A 21853-nucleotide genomic window follows, 5' to 3' on the forward strand; every position below is an offset into this window, starting at 1 on the left:
GGAACACCAGGGCCAAGAAGTGGGAGTGGGTGGGTAGGGGAGCAGGGGTCGGGGGAGGGTATAGGGAACTTTCGGGATAGCATTTGAAATGTAAATAAAAAAATATCTAATTAAAAAAAAAAAAAGAGGTGAGTGTTTCTAGCCCAATAAGCATCTAATTTGGATGCTACTGTGGCTGGTGCTGGGAGCCAAACCATAAACTTAACATCTGCTTTCTTCCCAACTGGTAGTTGTTAGGCAGGGGGGAGGGGGGTTGTACCTGAATGTGCGAATTTATTGGGAATTAACCTGGAAACTGGTGCTAAATGCTAGGTTTGTTTGGGGGAGAATAACCTGGAGACACAGGTCTTGTTGGAGGTTACATGGAAACTGAAGCTAGGCTCAGATTTTGTTAAGGGGATAACTTGAAAACTGAAGCTAGGTACTGGCCTGTTAGTTTACTTGAGTTTGATCTTAGTTCAGGTTTTCTAAAATAGGGTCTAAACCAAAAAAAAAAAAAAAAAAACGGGTCTCTCAGATAGACAGCAAGAGTTGGAGCAGCAGCAGCCACAGCCATTCTAGGTGCTCTCACACTTACATACCATCTGAAGAGGACCCAGAATTCCAAAGGTCACACACTTACAGAGACAATTTGCAGCTGGCAAAATCATGCCCCTGCTAGAGCACAAGGCAAATCATAGTCTGCTGCTGTGGACAATCTGAAGCCCCATATCCCATACCTGGGATTACAACAAAAACATATTTCCATAACATTCTTGTGTCTTTAAAGGAACCAAAATTCGCACTGCAGAGAGTATGTATGAACACATGGAGAGACACGAGTGGAATTGGAGAACATGACATGAAACTCACAAAGAATCAATACAAGAGGTTTTTAAAAGTCAGAGACAGACATGGCCTAGTCAGCCATCATTGGGAAGAGAGGCCACTTGGTCTTGCAAACTTTATATGCCCCAGTACAGGGGAACACCAGGGCCAAGAAGTGGGAGTGGGTGGGTAGGGGAGCAGAGGGGGCATATAGGGGACCTTGGGGATAGCATTTGAAATGTAAATGCAGTAAATACCTAATAAAAAATGGAACAAAAATTAAAGGACCCACACAAAAAAAAGCAGAGACAGAGTCACCAGTTAAAGAAAAGAATGAGTTAATGTCACATGTAATACCTAGTAAGTGAATTATAACTCAAAACGGTCATGAATTGTCTACATTTTCTCAGCTGCTTGACTGTTTTAATTGGGGTTTTATCGTTTCATTCATCTTTCATTAATTTTTTTGGCATCAAGGTGCTACAATTCTAACCTCAATATAAAATAAAATATTATTTTTCTATGTGTGCTTAGAGGTGAATTCTTACAAGCTTAATTATTGAAAGAGTAGCTCTCATAGTTAAGTTTCCTATTGCTATGATAAAATACCATGACCAAAGCAACTTCAAGGGGAAAGGGTTTATATCATCTTATATGTCTCAGGCCATACTCCATCACTGAGGAAGGTCGGGGTATAACTCAAGGCAGAAACCTGGAAGCAATAACTAAAGCAGGATCCATGAAGTAACCAAGTTTACTGTTTAGTACCCTATGGGTTGCTTGGCTGGCCTGCTTTCTTTTGTCTTCTAGGGCTTTGGGCCCAAAAGTGGCACCTCTCCCCTGTGAACTGGACCCATCGCAGCAATCGTTTTTGTTATTAATCAAGACAGTACTTCATCATAGTCAATCTATGGAAAACTTTTCTTCCCTCTTCCCAGTTAGATCTAGGTTTGTATCAAGTTGACAAAAAACAGTCAGAAGCTAACCAATGCAGAAATAACTGCCAGGGAAGAGGGAAAAGATTTGTTTAAAGCGTAGTATAGTAAGTTGTATTGTTTTCAACCTCTGGTTTCATGTCTCTGATGTAGGTGTGATACTCTCATGCCGTGCTGAGAGTTAAACATATTCAAGAAAAAAGGGAAACCAACATACCAATCTTTCCAAAGCAAATGTGGAGAATTCTAACTCCACCAATGATTAAAACAACTAGAAACATACAGAACGTACTTTCTGTAACATATCAAAGTGAACTCCTATTAAAATTATTTTCATTTAATTGATTGGGTCTGAAGAGATTGTCTTGGGATTAAAATATCATATATAACAGCTAGAGATATTGCTATCACTCATAGAATACTCTCAAAGAGAACCCGTTCCCATGACAGCTCACAACCATCTGGAGATCCAGTTCCAAGGACCTATTCATGGTGGAGCTCCAGTTCCAAGGACCCATTCCCATAACAGCTCACAAACATCTGGAGCCCCAGTTCCAAGGACCTATTAACCATGACAGCTCACAAACATCTGGAGCTCCAGTTCCAAGGACCCATTAACCATGACAGCTCACAAACATCTGGAGCTCCAGTTCCAAGGANACCCATTAACCATGACAGCTCACAAACATCTGGAGCTCCAGTTCCAAGGACCCATTAACCATGACAGCTCACAAACATCTGGAGCTCCAGTTCCAGAGGCTTTAACCACTTCTTTTTGCCTAGTTGGACAATAAGAACACATATGTTGCCCAGGCATAGAAAATACTCATACACATAAAATAAAATAATCTTTTCAAAAATAGCACCTGTGAAAGATATCTTATATGTACGAGAGAATAATATTGTTTTGGAGAAAAGCCATTTTATGTTTCACCTCATCAATATGACATTCAATCACAGGTTCTTGGCGAGTGTTACTTGAGGTGCATGTGAGGTTGTATAGTTCCCATCCCCATCTCATTAAAGATTGAGATCAGCTTTATTTGGTGACTGTCTTTATTGTTTGTCTCATTGCTGTCACTAAATATCTAGTGAGAAGCAGTTTAACAAAAGAGAGTCATCAAGACTTACAGTTGAAGATGGGATACAGTTCATTATGGTAGAGAAGTTATGGCTGTAGATGCGTGAGGCATCCGATCGCATCACATTGGCACTCAGGAAGTAGAGACCAGACAAGAGGTAGAACAGGGCTGCCAACCATAAAGACCCATCTCGTTACTCACATCGTCCAGCCAGGCTGTATCTCCCAAAGGTTCTAGTCCCTTCCAAACTACCACCAGCAGCTAGGGGTGAGTAGTCAAACAGGTAAGCCTAGGGAGAAGATTTCGCATCCACACCACAGCAATAGCTATTGTTTTAAATATTGAAATATTTGCTTTAGCACTCTTTCACTAATATGACCAAAAATATGACCCAAGTATTCAACTTTACATATGCTTCAATGCAAGTAGAGGAACTATAAAGATCTGTGATTTACCAAAGAATGATACCCCAGACCCAAATAGCAAAGAGCATGTATTCTGCAGAGATCCAGCAAACAGGGATCTACCATACATCGGGATGGAAGACAAGACAGAGAGGTGTAAGCTTTGTAGGGTCAATTTAAAGCAAGGTAAATGTAGAGAATAGGGTTGGGGTAGAAATGGGTGACTTTTACCTTTCTTTCCCTTGATTGGTTGGCTCTATCTCTCCTCTATTTCCCTTTGTGATTGGTTGAGGCTCTGGAGAATTGGCTGGGCTTTCCAGAACTGTTGCTGATTAACTAATTATTCTTAGCTCAGGCTTGATTCAGGCCAGGTGGTGGAACAGCTCCTAGCAGCTCCAAATTGGCTGTGGGTGAGGGATGCTTTTTTTTCCTGTAATTGACTTGTTTTGGACTTTTCTAGTTTTGGGAAAGAGAAACTTAGGCTTAGTTTTCCAAACTGCCATATTTGCAGCCTGTAATGGAGTCAGCCTGGTTCTGGCCAACTCAGTTTTCTCAGAACTTAATTTTTGTCAGTAATCTATGCTAGCAGCTAGGTGAGTTTTTATTATAGTAAACTGCTTCTATTTGTTTCCTCTTAGAACAAAGTGTTCACGACAATATCCTTTAAGACATGCAATACACTCAATACATACGTAGATGCAAATCTGCTGTTTCCATTCATCTATCTCCTCAAATTATTCTCCCTGCTCTTCCTCCACTCAACACTAAGAGCTCTGTTTCTAAGAGTCTTCCATGAAGGGTTGTCAAAGGAAAAGTCAGTCAGTCATTGTTGGCCCAAGTGGGTTACTTATTATACCAATGTGCACTGCAAATGGGTACTAACATAACTCAAAATAATTATGATCAAGGTCTGCAAATATTAGCTAAGATTTATTTTGACATTATTAATCATTTGCAGAAAAATTGACCTCTGATGAGAAAAAGATAATCACAATTTTACGCACATGTATTGCCTTAGTTTTTTTTTCCTGTTGTGATAAACACTCAGGCAAAAGCAACTTTAAGAACAAAAAGGGTTATTTCAAGTGACAGTCAGTGCATCATTGTGTGAAAGTCAAGGCGGGAACTTGAAGGTCTTAGCTTATAACCCTAGTCACGAGTGAAGAGAGAGTAAATGCATGCATGCTTATATTTACCTCACTTTTTCTACTCACACAGCACAGGACCCCAAGCCCAAGTAATGTTGCCACCCATACTTGGAAGGTTCTTCTACATCCATTGACATAATGAAAATAATATGAGAATAATCCCTCACAGGCCAACTTGACATGGACAATCCCTCCTTGAGACTTTATTACCAGGTGAAGATCATATCAAGTTAAAGATTCTCTCTCTCTCTCTCTCTCTCTCTCTCTCTCTCTCTCTCTCTCTCTCTCTCTCTCTCTCTCTCTTTCTCTCTCTCTCTCTCCTCTGTGTGTATGTGTGTGTGTATCTGTCTCCTGTCTTTCTGTCTCTCTCCCATTCTCCATCTCTGTCTCTGCCCCTCCCCCCTCTCTTACACACACATACTGCATAATGTGTGTTTCCTAATTAATCAGGACCTTCATTGACGTTGTTCCTAAAATTAACTATGGCCTTAGGTAAAGATGATGACTTTAAAGGGAAAGTAAGACAGACCTACTTCTACTCAGGACTGGAGTAGCAAAAAAAAAAAAAAAAATTATTCAAAGTTCAGGCCATCATGTAATGAGGCAAGTCACACTTATATTTTATCCATAGATCTTCATCTGAGATTATAATGCCTTGGTCTTTGGGGTGACGTTTGAAATGTGAAGACTTTTAAAGTAAAGGTAGAATGATAGAGTGAGAAATGATTACATAAGCAGCAGAAGAAGTTGGAAGATTTTAAAGAAATGTTGTAACACCAAAGTAGAGATTAATGGAGAGCAAGAAACAAAATGCACTAGGGTTAAAAAAAAGGGGGGGAGGGGAAATGGCCATGGTTAACAGACCTGCTAGACAGGTCAACAGGTCAGCAAGAATAAATATTCTCAAATCCTAATTTAACTTTTGTAAGATCCCAGTTCTATGTAGATGAATAGGTCACAGAGATAAAGATGTAAAAATAGATAAAACAAAGAGTTATGAGGCAAAAATAAATATTCTAAATTATTAATAGTTTTCTGTGTTGTGGGGTATAAAATACATTATAAACCATTATTGTGTCTTTAAATTTTTTCACTGGAAATGTATCCTATGTTATGATCTGGGAAGGGTAATTAATAACCAGGTATGTGTGTGCATACTTTTCTTTCAGTAATTCTCAGTCTAAATCAGTAATTCTCAATCAAGGGCAGTTTTGTTCCTAGAGAGTATTTATCAATTTCTGGAGAAATTATTACCATGACCCTGGGTATATTGTTGAGAATGGATGGGTACAGTAATGAGACTAGACTTCCTACAGTGCTTATGACAGCCCCTATAACCAAGTCTTACACAGACAGAAGTGCTAATAGTTTCAGGATTGGCAAACCTGACATGAAACAAGCAACAGCTTTACAAAGTTCTCATGCCTCCATGTAATGAGTTCTACTTATATTATTTAATACTTCCTTGAAAATGTAATACAATGTGTTTTAGTCATATTACCTCTCAGCGCCCCGCTTGTTCCCAGATTCGCATCCCTTTCTCTTCCCACTCGACTGTGTGTTCTTCTTCCCCCATCATAGACAATGTGCACTATCCAATTATTGTTGAGTGTGTGGTCTTCCTTTGGAGCTCAATCAGCTCACCAAGGACCATATTCTTAGGGAAACTGATCCTCTCTTAGAAGCAAACAGTTGCCACTAGCTCCTCAGCTAGGGGCAGATATGCATGTCCAGCTCCCCTCTACATTCTGGGATTTGGTCCAACTTGAGCTTACACAAGTCTGGTACATGCTATCACATCTGCTGTGAGTTCATATGTACAGCTGCCTGATGGTTTAAACAATTTGTTTTTAAGCATCAAAAACTGAATGGGTTCTTGAATTGTCATAAAGGTAATACACACATGCACATACATACCTTTATGATAACACATTATACATAATAAATATACACGTACATACATATACATACACGTGTGTGTGTGTGTGTGTGTGTGTGTGTGTGTGTGTGTGTTTCTCCAAGGGCCCAATTTATTCAGGCTGTTTCCACATATTATATTTTTTTCAAGGATTTACACTAGGAGTAGTATCTAACCCCATATCCCTTTGAATTATTCTCTTCTAGTTTATGTTCTTGCAGTTTTGTTTTTTACAGAAATATTGATGGTTTCATCATAGTGACACTATTTATTTGCATGAATGGTTTTATAGTTTCCTACTTATAAAACAGGTATTTAGGAACTGTGATGTCCTTCTGAGCATCATGTAGAGCACATGTCCTGAGCCAACTTACATTTTCGGAAAGATTGCTTATTGTTAGTATTTATATCATGTGTTGGCTTATTTGGAAGCCCTAGGTAGATGTATATTGGATTGTATAGCATTAAACAGTTTGCATTTCTTCTGCATAAAATTTATACTGGTATAATAATACATATTACTTTTTAGAATTTATTTTTTTGATAAAAATATGTTTGAAGGCTGATCTATAGTCAAGAATTCAGTTGATATCATTTGGTAAGAGCTAAGTGGGCTGTAGTTTTAACTCAATGGGTAGAGTTTCTGTTTAACATTAATGAGGCACTAGGTTTGATTCTCAGCTCTAAATAGTGGTTCATGTGGCAAGTTAACAGCACTGTAGATGTGGTAATAGGAAACATAGAGTTCAAGGTCATCCTTGGTTATATAGAGAGTTGTGGCCAGTATTTACTATATAAGACCCAGTCTCAAAAAAAGAAAAAAAAGATGTTAATGGGTATGTTCTAGATATCTTTAATGATCTAATATATTCTGTATAAAAATGATGTTTTTTCAGAATGAAAGTAACATGCAATTCATCTCCTAACTTTAAAGAAAATGCACCTTAGCCAGAATAGAATTTACCATGAGAAATGTTTGTCCCCTGGCAAATTGGCTGAAGGCTTAAATAAGAGAATAATTAGTCATATAAGATTTCAGGAAACAGAAAAGGGTCAGTATAACTGGGACCTTCGGATATGACTCTGAGACAAAGAGGGCTGAGCTGACTTTGAACAGACTAATGAACACAGGAAGCAATGAGAGATGCAGAAAATGAGATGAACTTAAATGAGAAGAGATTGGCTATGGCCATATTTGTGAAGCCATGAACAAGCAGCTGTTGCCAGGGCAGCCAATTAATTTGAGCTGCTAAGAAGTGGCCAAATGGTGTGAGAATCCGAAGAGTGAGTTTCATATAAATACCCTGTAAAATACCTACACAATACCTATGAATAAGATAAAGCATTCCTTGCCCAGAGATTACATTTTCATTCTCTAACCCATTTTAAATGAGTACATAAACCTAACAGAACCATCACCACCATGCCACACATAAGAGACTTTTGTACTACATAAAGCAAAACCCTGTCCTACATAGGCTACATAATGTTCCATTAAAATGACCAGTAGCAAAGGCAAGCCAAATTTAGCCTCAGCACTCTGACTTTTCCATCCCTAGTGACTACAAAGAAAACTAATGTCCTCATTTCCAAAGAGAGGTGCTCTAATTAAAGTCTTATTTCAGTGACCCCAACTACTATCATAATAGATTATGTTGTCAAGAGAGTAAGAAAGACTTCCTCTTGGTCAATGAGTCTTATAGAAGTTATGAATGAACAACCTTTGTTTGTTTCATTAAGTTTTTTCAGTAACACCAATGTGCAGCTTATAATTATATGTGTGAAGCAATAGATAATTGCCTCCAAAAATATTATAAAGTCTGCCTTTAATGCATCTGCAGTTTTCATAACCCTTTCTACTTGTTAGGGTAACATCTTTCCTGACAGGAGACTCAAAAAAGACACCAAAGGCTTTATGTTTGAGGTAAGAACTCTGTTGCTTAATTTCCTTTAGTAGTAACCAATAATTAATAACAGTTCCCCAAAGAGAGCCAATATGCTTTGAAAATCAAAGATTAACATCATATCTACTTAAATTTATCCATGCTAACAATTAAATAAATTCATGAAATGTGACTCATTAGCTAGGCATTTTAAAGGGTATATGTGCTCAGCCTGCCACAGAGCACCACTGTTTTGGAAAGTGAGTCAAATTACATCTAACAAACTCACACATGGCTCTTGTAACCTATGGCTCTTGTAGGTGAAACCATGATGCTGTTTAGAATAAAACACCTTTTGGGTTTCCAATTGGCTCCTTGGGTGATTTCCAGTTACACTCAAGTTTCTGGTACTGTGCCATAAAATAAACAAACAAACAAACAAACAAACAAACACCCAGGTTGGAAAATAAGTCTCAAATAAAAGGAAGAAAGGAAAGGAATGCTTGGGAGCACTATGTCACAAAGTCTACCACCAGTACAAACCCAGAGCACTTAGAGAAGACGATAGCAATTGCAATGCCTTTGTTAAAGCACTATGAACTGAATTGTGTATGGAGCTCTTAATTAACTCCAGTATCTAGGTAACATGCAAGGTCCCTTGTCCATGTTTTTGTGAACTAGGCTATTCGGTGTCCTTAAATGTTACTGTTGCCTAATGCATCTCTTAGAGAACAACCCAAGCACAGCTTGTATCTGCCTATAGCAATGGTTCATGTTTGGAATTGCTATGCCTACAAGAAAATATTATCTATGAAGATTTCCACCCACTCATAAAGTGAGCAGTTCGAATATTCTCCGTGATGATTGGCAGATCAAATTCAAAGAAGTGGAGGAAAGGGGGGAAGTTACAAATATAGTCTAATACCTTTGCTTTCTTCTCTTGCCAGTAAGGAAATGATTCTTTCATAAAAACCTGTCAGTTTCTTGAAAGTAACCAGACAGAGCTGAGAGCACATACCATATTTTCAAGTAATATTTGTTGGCTAAACCCTCTGCCTATTTACCTTTATATATAATATACATACATATAACCTATATATTTAAAAGGGTGCACAGAAATTTGATAGAAAAAAAAGAATTCCTCATCCTTACATGCATACATGACGCAAAGGTTTTTGTTCCGTTACTGTGGAAACAAAAGCTTCTAAGGAACCAAGAGAAAGTGTTTGCAGTGATCTTGAGGCCTGGAGGTCTTTTATGTGACCTAGGAAATTATTTTTCACTTGCATCCAGTGTCTACTAATAAAAATCCTGGGGCTGAAAAGATGTCTCTGCAGTTAAAAGAACAGAGCACTCTTGCAGGAGACTAGGTTAAGTCCCAGGACCCACACGCTGTGGCTCACAACCACCTCTAACTCCAGTTCCAGGGTATACTGTGCCTCTGCTCACCACAAACACAAACGCACACACATAGTTTTTAATTTACGTTTATGTTTGAACTCTTGAGAGCTGTCTCAGAAGATGGCTCAGTGGATGAAGTGCCTGATACTCAAGCAAGAATATCCTCAGAGCCTACTTAAATACCAGATGGGCGTAGCAGCTCACCTATGAGCTAGCATTGGAAGCTAGAGACAGAATCTCTGGGATAGGCTGGCGAGTGAGACATGCCTTACTGATGAGCTCTGTGTTCAATTAAGAGATCCTCCCTTGAAAGAATAAGGTTGAAAAACTATCAAAGTCAGTCCCTGACATCATCCTTGAGCTTGAACGTATACCTGCACCTACCCATGCACCCACAACAAAGAGAAAAATGACCTAAAGAAACCACAGAAATTGTTGATAACCATGCTATCACAACTATCTAACAATCATCAACTATTTAATATCATCTTGTAATTCTGTAAGTCAACACATGGATTCATTTAAAAGGACTGTGGATGAGTTAGCCACACATGTGCATTGCTATTTCGACGCAGGTGACAGCTTCTACTCTTGACTGTTTATGGTTAATTTAGGAAGACTGTGCATGCAGGGAGAAAATAATCATGTGGGTTCTGCATTATGTTTACAACTTTTCAGGTTAAAAAAATAAAAGCTAATAAATATTTTATTTCACATAGACTATCAATAAATCCAGTCTTTACTCGAGTATAAACAGGGACCAAATATTTGCTCTGAGTTGCTAATGAAAGAAACACACTCCTTTGAAAAATATAATGTGTACATTGAGTACCAATAATCTACATGAAATCCACTGGAACCATAGGAGGAAATAAAAGCAACTATTCTTTTTCTTTCTCTTAACATTAGGTCATGGAACTAAAGGAGTATTTGAGCTTCTGTCTGGATGGCGGAGAACCAAAGAGAATTTACCCTTCAAAGACAGGGTAGCAGACGCCTATTCTGATGTGATGGTCACCTACACCATGACCAGTTCCCTGTACTTCATCACATTTGGTATGGGTGCCAGCCCCTTCACAAACATAGAGGCAGTGAAGATCTTCTGTCAGAACATGTGTGTCTCTATTCTATTGAACTACTTCTACATTTTCTCTTTCTTTGGCTCTTGCCTGGTCTTTGCTGGACAACTTGAGCAAAATCGGTACCACAGCATCTTTTGCTGTAAGATTCCTTCTGCAGAATACCTGGACCGCAAACCTGTGTGGTTCCAGACAGTAATGAGTGATGGGCACCAACAGACAACCCATCATGAGACAAACCCCTACCAGCACCATTTCATTCAGCACTTCCTTCGAGAACATTACAATGAGTGGATTACCAATATCTATGTGAAGCCATTTGTGGTCATCCTGTATCTCATTTACGCCTCTTTCTCCTTCATGGGGTGCTTGCAGATCAGTGATGGAGCCAGCATCATCAACCTACTAGCCAGTGACTCCCCAAGTGTTTCCTATGCCATGGTTCAGCAAAAATATTTCAGCAACTATAGCCCTGTAATAGGATTCTATGTCTATGAACCCCTGGAGTACTGGAACAGCAGTGTCCAAGAGGATCTGCAGAGGCTCTGTAGTGGGTTCACTGCAGTGTCCTGGGTAGAACAGTATTATCAGTTTCTGAAAACGAGCAACATCAGTGCCAATAACAAGACTGACTTCATCAGTGTCCTACAAAGCTCGTTTTTAAAAAAGCCAGAATTCCAACACTTTCGGAATGATATCATTTTCTCCAGAGCTGGGGATGAAAACAACATCATCGCTTCTCGCTTATATCTGGTGGCCAGGACGAACAGGGACCACCAGAAGGAAGTCATAGAAGTTCTGGACAAGTTGAGGCCCCTGTCTCTCTCAAAGAGTATCCGGTTCATCGTGTTTAATCCTTCCTTTGTTTTCACAGACCATTACAGTTTGTCAGTCACTGTGCCTGTTCTGATTGCAGGCTTTGGGGTTCTCCTGGTGTTAATCCTGACTTTCTTCCTCGTGATCCATCCTCTGGGAAACTTCTGGCTAATTCTTAGCGTCACCTCAATTGAGCTGGGCGTTCTGGGCTTAATGACGTTGTGGAATGTCGACATGGATTGCATTTCTATCTTGTGCCTTATCTACACTTTAAATTTTGCCATTGACCACTGTGCACCACTGCTTTATACATTTGTATTAGCAACTGAGCACACCAGAACACAATGTATAAAAAGCTCCCTACAAGAGCATGGGACAGCCATTTTGCAAAACATTACTTCTTTTCTTATTGGGTTGCTCCCCCTCCTCTTTGTGCCTTCAAACCTGACCTTCACACTGTTCAAATGCTTGCTGCTGACTGGGGGTTGCACGCTTCTGCACTGTTTTGTTATCTTACCTGTGTTCCTAACCTTTTTTCCTCCTTCCAAAAAGCACCACAAGAAAAAGAAACGGGCCAAACGAAAGGAAAGAGAGGAAATTGAGTGCATAGAAATCCAAGAGAATCCTGATCATGTCACCACAGTCTGAGGGTGGAGACTTTTTTCTTTTCCAGTGTTGCACAATGATGCAGGGCTAGTAAGGCTCAGACCTCAGCTGCTTGGGCTGGCCAGGGGTAAAAAGGCAAGTCAGATCAAGAATGCATTATTCATGACGCATCCAAAGGTCTGCTTCTTTTGATGGAAGAGATAATAAAAGTAGGTGAAGTTCTTTACAACCTTGTGCTCCATGAAAGATAATTTTCCAGCCATTGATCTTAGAGCTTTTCTGAGAAACGGATGGATTGGTGTGTTAAGACGGAAGGCTGAAAGATCTAAGGATTCTTAGAAGAAATGGAGAAGAGAGAATAGGTGGTCTCCAGATAGGGGAATAAACAAAAGAAATGTCTAATTTGTCATGTCACTTCATATTTTTATGAACAGACCAATCAAAGGAAACCTATGCACCTGGAAAGTACACATTTAATCCTGTAAAAACCAAAGGACCGGACCTCCCGATCCACTTTGTGTGTACATATAAGTATACATATACATAATTTGTCTTTAGTGTGCGTTGGTGGTTGGGTGGAAAAAAAAAAAGGTGTTCATTTGCAGCTAGGCTGGCCTTTCTCTAAAAGTCAAATCAACATTAGTCAAATATATAACCTCATTAGGGATGATACAAAATATATAATTGGCCACTTGAAATCAACTCAACTGTCTAAATAGCAAGAGTATTATCAACTGTGTGATAACAAGATAGACAGAAATTTGAATCCATTAAATTCTACATATCATGTTGTTGGTCACTGAGGTCCTGCCTTTGGGATGACTTCACAAAGACCCCAAAAGGTAATTGAGTTAATTAGCATGTGAACAAATGTTTAAAATCTCATGTAGTAGAGATAGCTTGCCATTAGCTTTTAACATTTCTGTGTATTTGGAAGGCCAGCATGGCTACTTTTGGATATCTCACCCACCTGAAAAAATGAGCACTTTAAGCACATTGTTTTTGCATACATATGTCAGGGTACACAGTGCAAGTGAGCGATGGAAAGAAATAATGAGATACCATTTCGTAGTTAAGGGTTCTTCTGTTAGAGGATGAAAATACACAGTTGTAGCGCATATAGCAGTTAACACAGGAAAAAAAATGTCTGGAAAACTTAGCGAGTAAAATGAGCCATCTACCATTCACCATCTCGGCATCAAGCCGTCTGTTGTGTAAGAAAAACTTGCCAACTCTACAGACGCTAGTGTGTTCCTTGGAATAAGTCTGGGAACATTAACCAAGACCATGATCACTATGATGGTGGTCACCGTAACCCCTGCAGCATCATTTTGTAGCTACGTGGAGTATCATTGTCTTCGTTAACTAGAAAGTATCTCCTATGGCAAGCACAGCTCTCTACTGGTGCCATACTAACTGTGTGTAATTGCACCTGGAGTCCTTACATTAAAAAAAAAGAAAAAGTATTGAGGTAAATGGGGTTTTGGTGGGTGTTTTGGTGTTTGTTTGTTTGTTTTTGTTTTTGTTTTTGTTTTTTAGTTCGTGTTGAAAACTATGCCCCAGGCATGTCCTCAGTCTGCTGGGTGCTTTCAAGGACTAAGGCTGCTATTCATGTTGGAGAACGTTACTAGAAAATTCCTTTTCCATGCCATATAGGGAACCTAAGGAATAATTTATTTCTGGGTAGAATAAAACAAATGCCTAATGATTACACATTCTGCTAAGAAGCTCTTTTTCCTGAGGAATGTTTATATTTCCTACCAATTTGGGTTGTATAATTTCAATGCATTAACAATACTATTGGCTTTAAAAACCAAAACACAATTAGAACTCTTAGAAAATTCCATTCCTGTTTCAGTTTTAGGAAATGATGCTGATAGACAATACTCCTCTTCTAAATGATGCAAAATTTTAAATGGACATCATTTAAATGAAACTTCAGTTTATTGAATGACATTTGTTCTATTCTACTTTAAGACTGCTATGTTTCATTGTCTCCCCTGATGTGGATACAATAGTTATAGAATTAAGGAGGGACAATAACTTCCCATAACCGCACTTGATGTTTTCAATGTATCTGAAAAGTCATGTCATACGTAATGCCAGACTTTCATCGCAAGAACTTTTGTGCTAAGGGGAACAGACATTTGGACAGTTGACCTCCAGGCCATGATCTCATATTTGAAGTCAAATTTTCTGAGCAGTTTTTGCAGTTGGAGAACAGAATTCCTATTTCAAAGTTACTCATCGGTTATGAAAATTTCTATCACTCACACCTGTTTGTAAAGACAGCCACTAAGAAGCTGAGGATTCCATATCACTTCATATCTGTCCATATTCAGTGAAACTCCATTGTTTCACCCATTTTTTATTTAAAGGTAACTTACTTGAGTTTTATAATTGCCATAGACCATTTCAGATACAAAAAAAAATAAGCAACAACAACAAAAAGATTGACAAACTAACTGGCAAGCTTGCAAACTGCCAAATACATGGAAGTACCACTGCATATTATGCCAAAGCACCAGTTTCAGTCTCTCCCAAAGCACTTGGATGGGGAAAGACTTGATTACATTAAGTATTGTCTTCAAGGATCAGACTTGTAGGACAAACAAAAATTTCTCATTGTCCAAGTGTCTACAGAGGTGGCATTTTAGAAGAGATGTTAACTTCTCCAGAACACGTGATTCTCTCTAAGGATGTGTAGCAATAATTTACTGAAATGAAACTCCATGTTCTGGAAGAGTTAGTAGAGTGCCCCCAATTCCTTGTCTCGGTCTTAGGAAGTAATGTAAACCCAGAAGAATCTCGCAAAGCATCCCGCAGACCTTCCAACCTCACTTTGAAGCAGACATTTCCAAGATTTCCTTCACTGAGTACCAAGTACTAAAATATGAGATCATGATTTGCAGGTAACCCTCCAAGCTCAGCCTTTTCTGATTATTTGTGTGCTCCATCCTAGTTTTTACAAGTTTTTGCTTGCTTTGTCCATTGTGAAGTACTGATGGCATTCAAGTTAGGACTTTATCTTCTATCAAACAGAGGGCCATTCAAGCCCAGAAGAACTCAGTGGCAAATCTTTTAGAATTGTGGAGTATTTTATATACTGTAATGTGTTTTTCCCTTGAAACAAGAGATTTTTGAAAACTTGTGAACCCCAACAGAATGTAAAACAGAAAGTATCATTTTCTGTCCCACTATTCCCAATGAGGAACTCATCTAAATTACCAGCCAAGATTTGTCTAAAGGTTTCATGGGCTAACCTACATCATGTGGAAGTCTGTTGAAAGAATATATAGTTACATGTTTTCTGGTGGGTTCTTGCAGTGACCATGAACCTCTTTGAAGGCTGAGCATGAGTACTCTATGACAGAGCTATTCTCAACTAAGTTTGTATATCATAAATGTCTTTCTTCCAAGTTATTTCTAATTGATTTCCACAGAAATAAATTTACATGTTTTATCTTGTATTGTAAAAGAAAGAAGTGTGATACTGTAGCTTCTACGATGCTATAATAGCCATTCTTGTATGTTGATCTTGAGTGTAAGAGCTATGTCCATTCTGTAATTATCCATTGCACTTTACCATAACAAGCTAATCCTTCTAGGCTTGCGATTCGAGCTGGGGATTAATTATTGCCATTCAGAATTGTGTGTATTTTTATATGTTGACTGTAAATATTGTTATTACAGTCAAATATTTTTATGACCAAATATTTATAAATGCATGGCACAATGCACGCATGATTACTAGTATGTAGAAGATTAAAGACACTATTTTCAGGGTTATTACACTTTTTATTAAAATTCTCATATTCTCTATCATAAATGCCTCATGGGTTTTAGTTGCAAAGGCCTAAAGTCCATAAAAAAACCTTCATGCTAAGGGAAGCAATCAGAAAATTGCTTTCTCATAGTGTCAACAAAAGCCACCTACTCTCAGATGGCCATTGGGAAAACCCAGGGCTAAGCCAGGTCTCTGCCGGGTCAAGCAGAATCTGCATTAGGCAGGAATCAAATATGCCCCGGGTGTGCTAAAGCAAGCCAGAAGTTATGGTACCTTAAAAATGGACCTGTGATGATTTCTCCTGAGACTGGAGAATTCTATGATTTACTCAAGCTTCCCAGAGAAAAGTCTACATTCAACCAGTGTTGTTGCTGTGTGCACAGCCCTCTGCTAATTCTTTCAAAGGTGATCCCAAAAACTTTCATTTATTCTAAAGGAATTTCAAGATCATTTTCATTCTCTTTAAAAACAACAAAATTCTTTCTTTTATGGTGACAAAAAAAAAAATAACAAAGTTATAACAAAGGTCTGCAGCATCAAGTCAAAACATCTATGACTGAATTAGTATGCCCTTGAAGTCTCCTCATCTCAAATTTGAATACAAAACTCTGAATCATCTCTGTGGCACAGGCCCTTATGCCAACCTTTTTCCACAATGATCTGCAGATACACTGCACAGAAGGTAATTACCTTTTTTTTTTTTTTTTTTACAGCTTTCCCTTTAACATGACTGCAGTGGTAGCGACCGAATCAAAGTCAGCAAGGCCTCTTTACAGGACATTCAGCACATAGGTGCTACGCATGAATAGCCACAATTCCATTTCTGTATCAGATGACCAATGTTCATCAGTGTTGTAGATAGGAGGGCAGGAGGTACTGATCTGTGCTCCAAATGTTTTGAAGTTTTGTTAGATGACCTTTCGATGAGATTGGAAGATGCCAAAAGACAGATAAGGCAGCAGCTAAGAACTCAAGATTATCAGCCTGTGGGTGTGTCAGGAAGAGTGACATCAATAAAGTCCTTACTCACTAGACTTTATAGGTTAGAAAATAGCACAGAGAATCAATTGGTGCCTCAAAACTAGAGGTTCTACCTGCTTGCGAACCTAGATACATGTAAATATATCTATCCCACTTGAAGATCTTTTTCTTGTTTGTAAGATTCAGACACTGGGCCTGCTTCTGGATTTCTAAGCAGGACCAGATCTGTTTTGTGAGTTAAAATCAATAACCTGAAGGACTCTTAAAAAGATACTTCAAATAAACACCCAGAAAAGTATTCATTTTCAGGATGCTATAATACAGATAATACGTTTGAACATTTTTACTTACCTAATGAGGACCTATGTCTGTCACTAATAGAGAAGTCATTTACTCTTCTTGTAAAGAGGAGAATGATTCAAAGAGAGAAATACATGCAACCAGTGTTTGCAGTGTATGTAGCTATTGAACAGATCATATCTTAGCTCTTCTGTATCCTTAAAGGGGTTGTTGAGATAAAACAAGCTCAGGCTCCACTGGGAACTTCTGTCACCAAGGCATTTTTAATACAATAAAGTATTTATAAATGAGATCATTGACAATTTTGCACTTTTATAAACTATTAGGACTCCAGTCTCTGTTTTCTCACTGAGTTGAATTTTTCCCGAAAAAAGCTCTCGTAGGTCACACCAATTATAAAAATCCTAAAAATTAAAGAAAACCTTGATGACATTGGGAGTAAGAGCAATTCACAGCCTCTCGGTGATTCTTGCTCTGTTTCTTGGGCTCCTGTTCCAGCCAAGCCGGGGTTGGCATTAGTCGTTCATAATTGTGTGTTCCAGTTTGCTGCGTGGCTCATGGCATGCCTGATATGGTTTCCTTCCCCTTTATTTTTACAGTTACAAAAGCCACTACATTATCTCCATGGCTCTTTCAAACCAGTGGAGAAGTAAGAGTTTTAATGTTTTTGGGAAGATTTCATTGAAGAGTTTCCTGGAAAGTATTAGGAGTGACCACCATGAATAAAAGATAAGTGGAACTTATTATAATTGTGTCACTTTCCAGTCCGGAATAGATTTAGCTTGGATTCTTGGAAGAGATTGTTCATGGCACACTATGAGAAACATTCCATTATCTAAATGTGAGAAGGGAGCAGAATCTCCCACTGAAAATGGAAATCGCTTTCATCACCAAAGTCAGTGGATTGCTGAGTCTTTATTTGCAGCCATACTGAGAGACTTTGCAAAAGAAAAAGAACAGGCTGCTGTGGTTTACAAGTTTTAGTACAGTCTACAGCATTCATGTCTATATGGAATCAGGATAGTCCCTGATCTTTCTCCTCCAACATAAAAGTCCAAGTTACTGAAAACATTTCTCCTTCTGCTCACCAGTGTGAATATTCCAATGTATCTGCAAAGCTTACACAGCAAGCTTATCATGTGTTCCCATTAATTATGCATATTCTTTCAGCAATAGACTTCTTTGTTCTTAAGTAGAAAATCTGTCACTGTTTGAAAAGGACAGAGACCTTGCTAAGCTACCTCACGGGGATATTTAAAGATGAAATGCCACACAACCTTTGAATAAATGGTAATACACTATTATTTATTGTCCTTTCACTTAGTAAATTCATACCCAGATAGTTGTAAAATGAACACCCTCGTGTGTAGTTTTATTTGCGTGTACCACTTACTATAAATATTCACCAATGCAGCATCCCTTGGGAAAGTTGCTCAGTTATCTCTTCATGGGAATCCCAGAGCATGAAAATGAGTGCAGCAAGAGTATTAGTTCAGAAACAGTACTGCCTAGGGTTAACTTAGCAACAGTGGCTCATCAGCAAGATGTGTCATCAAGTAACTTCAATGAAAAGCCCCATTTGCCCTTCTTTTCAGAGGATGGAAAAACATCAGTTACTTTACTTATGTTAAGCAGATATGAAACAATAAAGATACTAGAATTACTTCCTAGGTTCCGCACCCCCCCACCCCCAATGTAAAACCACTGTTTTCCCCTCCACTAAGATTCTGAGCCACTGGCTGCTTCAACTCAGTGAGGAGAAGACTGCTAGAAAGGATCGCTGTCCCTTCACAAGTCAATAAACCATGGGCATGACCATAGAAACTGAGTGCTTCCTTTCCTTTCCTTTCCCAAAAGAAATGCCCTCAGGCTCCCAATCCTGGCGCAGTGAGATGCGAATCTCTACAGCAAAATGAAGAAGAAAGTTAACATGTATGAAATTATGAAGTCCTGGCATCCTAACAATACAAACCCCAAGGCAAAACACCGTTGCCAATTGCCTTTGCCATAAGAATGGCTTTTTAATATAATATTCCTTTTACATTTTGGTTCTTTGCATTCTTTTTGTGAAAATAGCCTTATTTATTACATCCAATTTTCCAATAAAGGATTGAAGACCTCTGTTCCAGAATTCTGCACATAGGACTCTAACTCTAAAGCTCCCTTATCGACAGAAACTTAGAGGGAAAAAAAGTGCCAAAAAAGTGTGACTTAAGTTGTATTTCAGTGTCAGAATGGCTTCTCCCAAATAACAAGACTGCCCAAATACACACCTTAGGTCTTTCTGAGCATCAAATATTCTAATAGATATTACTAAAATAGCCTTAAAAAGTGATTTCAGTGCTTTTAATTTTCCAAAATTTGACTCATGGGGAACATTTATATATATATTTCCATTCTCAGTAAGCAAAATAAAATAATTTGAAAATGAAGGGAAATTTATAACTATCACAGGAATAAATGAATATGATTCTCCTAATTGAATGGCTCTCATACCTCTGTGGATAGAAATTGTATGTCAAATATTTATCTTATTATTATTTTCAGGTTCTACATGTACATCTATACAATCATTTTAGTGGAATTTCTCGGGAGCTTAAGGAACCTATTCCTGGAGCCTAAAGATAAATGTCTTAAGGAAAATAATAACCAACTCTTCACTACTTGTAAAAGTTCTTCAAGCCTTCTTTAACTGTAGGACCACTAGACAAAGATTTATGGAGTTACTATTTTCACCTTTGACTTTAACAAAGAACTACTTTCCTTGTATGTAGCAAGAGCAGTTGGTATATTTAAAAAGTCATAGCATATACAAGATACTAACACGATGAAATTCCTAGCGTTAATTGCTCTTGCTTAATTTTTTTTAATCATGCCAAATGCTATAAAAGTCAAGTCATTTCTAGATTAACTGCACTGTCCTTCAGTTCTTATTGCTAATACTAAATGACATCATACCCAACTTACTCATGTAACCTCAGGGAGTCTGTTCAACTTCCTGTCTTTTAGGGGAAGGTTCTCTCATAGGCAAGTGTTAAATTTCCCAAACATAATTCCTCTTGACTTCACAGTGTGATATAACATAGCCTATGCATTTTAAATGAATATTTATAAATACATATATATGTATATAAATACGTGTGTGTGTGTGTGTGTGTGTGTGTGTGTGTGTGTGTGTGTGTTCATCTTGTGATTTTTGTTTATTTTGCTTTGTTGAGGCAGGGTTTCATTGTGTAGCCCTGACTGGCCTTGAACTCATAGAGATTCCTTGTCTCTGTCTACAAAGTACTGGGACTAGCAGACCTAGCCAGAATTTTTATCCTTACTGGAGATTTGTGTAGTTTGTTATTTTTTGATTGCTTGTTTATGTAATTTGAGATAGGGTGTTTCTATTTGTCTCCAAGTGACCTAGAGTATCCCCAGATGATCAATGTGTATCCTAGCCTGTAACTCATAAGTACCCTGCCTCCACCTGTTTCTCCTTTCCAAATCCTTGGATTACAGGTATGCACCATGAACCTTGTTTTCTGTTTTTATTACTGTTTAATCTTTTAAGGATATTATTTATTAAAATATAACACTATAATATACATCCCGTACATAATTAAGATAATTCACCATCCAAAGCAAATTAGCATGCCCTGGCCGTGTTACAAGACATTTTTTATGAAACCCTAAGTCCATAAATAGCTCAACAATATGTAAATTAGGAATATATTATCAAAATAGCCTCAGTCATTGTACTAATTTCAAATCTGAAGTAATGTAGAAATAAATTGGCTGAAATAAATTCTACCCAAATTTTAGCGCATTATCTGGGCCAATTCTCTCTGAAGTTTATTGCATCGCAGTAAATCCCTGTGGCGACAGAAAGTCTAAAACTGCTTGAATTCATCCCTTTTCTCACCTTCTGAGAACACAACAATAAATAAGAGAGTTGTCCCGAGGCAGCATGCAGGCTTAGGAAGGGAGGTCCACTGTGCCTCACAGGACTCAGCTCCACATCTGGGGGAAGTTATGGGCTGTTAGCAGTCACACCTAAGTCAAGAGCTTGAATTTTTGAGGTTCCAAGTCTGTTGGGTTCTGGAGATTCATGTGGCCATGGAATGATGAGGAATACATAGCTAGCCCACATCCACGACATTTAAGTGCACCAATCACAAAGCTAGAGCACACACGAAGGTTCTTGGTGCTGAGCCTCTTTGTCTTTGATAACAGCAGTTTCATAACTAGAGCCATGTGGCAAGGAAGGTCTTATTTTGGACAATTTCTAATATTTAAAAGAAAAAAGAAACAAGGAGACTTTTTGTTTCTCGGGCAAAAAATGTTTTAATTTATTCATTTGCTGATTTCCCACCTGCATTTAATATTTGAATTGCTAACTTACTTTCTTTTTGGGTAAAATTGCTTTTTATATTTTTATTTCTTGTTTTCTGGATTATTCTATCATATAACCAATTGAACAAGAATAAGGCTTCAAATAAAGGACCCCGTTTTATGTTTGTTCACATTTTCACTTCTGAGAAGTTAAAATGTAGCCTCCTAGAGCTTTACGGTGAGATGGATATAAGTTTTAAAAAATCGGGACAAAAATTAAAAGAAACGTAAAAGTTTTTAAAAATCTAGAAAAAAAGATTTGGCTTGGTATCTGCTTATTTGTTTACTTTATACTTTTTGGAAATAAAAGTACTGTAAGAGATTAGAAA

The 21853-nt window shown here is 38.1% G+C and overlaps 1 protein-coding gene across 4 annotated transcripts in view; it reads left to right on the forward strand.

Moving 5' to 3' along the window:
• Ptchd4 (patched domain containing 4) overlaps nucleotides 1–16505 on the forward strand; it is a 184700-nt gene extending 168195 nt beyond the window's left edge. For all 4 annotated transcript variants that reach the window (XM_021218301.2, XM_021218298.2, XM_021218299.2 and 1 more), the window contains one exon: nucleotides 10488–16505. In XM_021218301.2, coding sequence (XP_021073960.1) covers nucleotides 10488–12121 — 1634 coding nt within the window. In that variant the 3' untranslated portion in view covers nucleotides 12122–16505. The remainder of the gene's footprint in view (nucleotides 1–10487) is intronic.
• The last annotated feature ends 5348 nt before the right edge of the window (nucleotides 16506–21853 follow it).

The sequence above is a fragment of the Mus pahari genome, chromosome 18, assembly GCF_900095145.1.
Source record: "Mus pahari chromosome 18, PAHARI_EIJ_v1.1, whole genome shotgun sequence".
In the NCBI taxonomy this organism is placed as follows: Eukaryota; Metazoa; Chordata; class Mammalia; order Rodentia; family Muridae; genus Mus; species Mus pahari.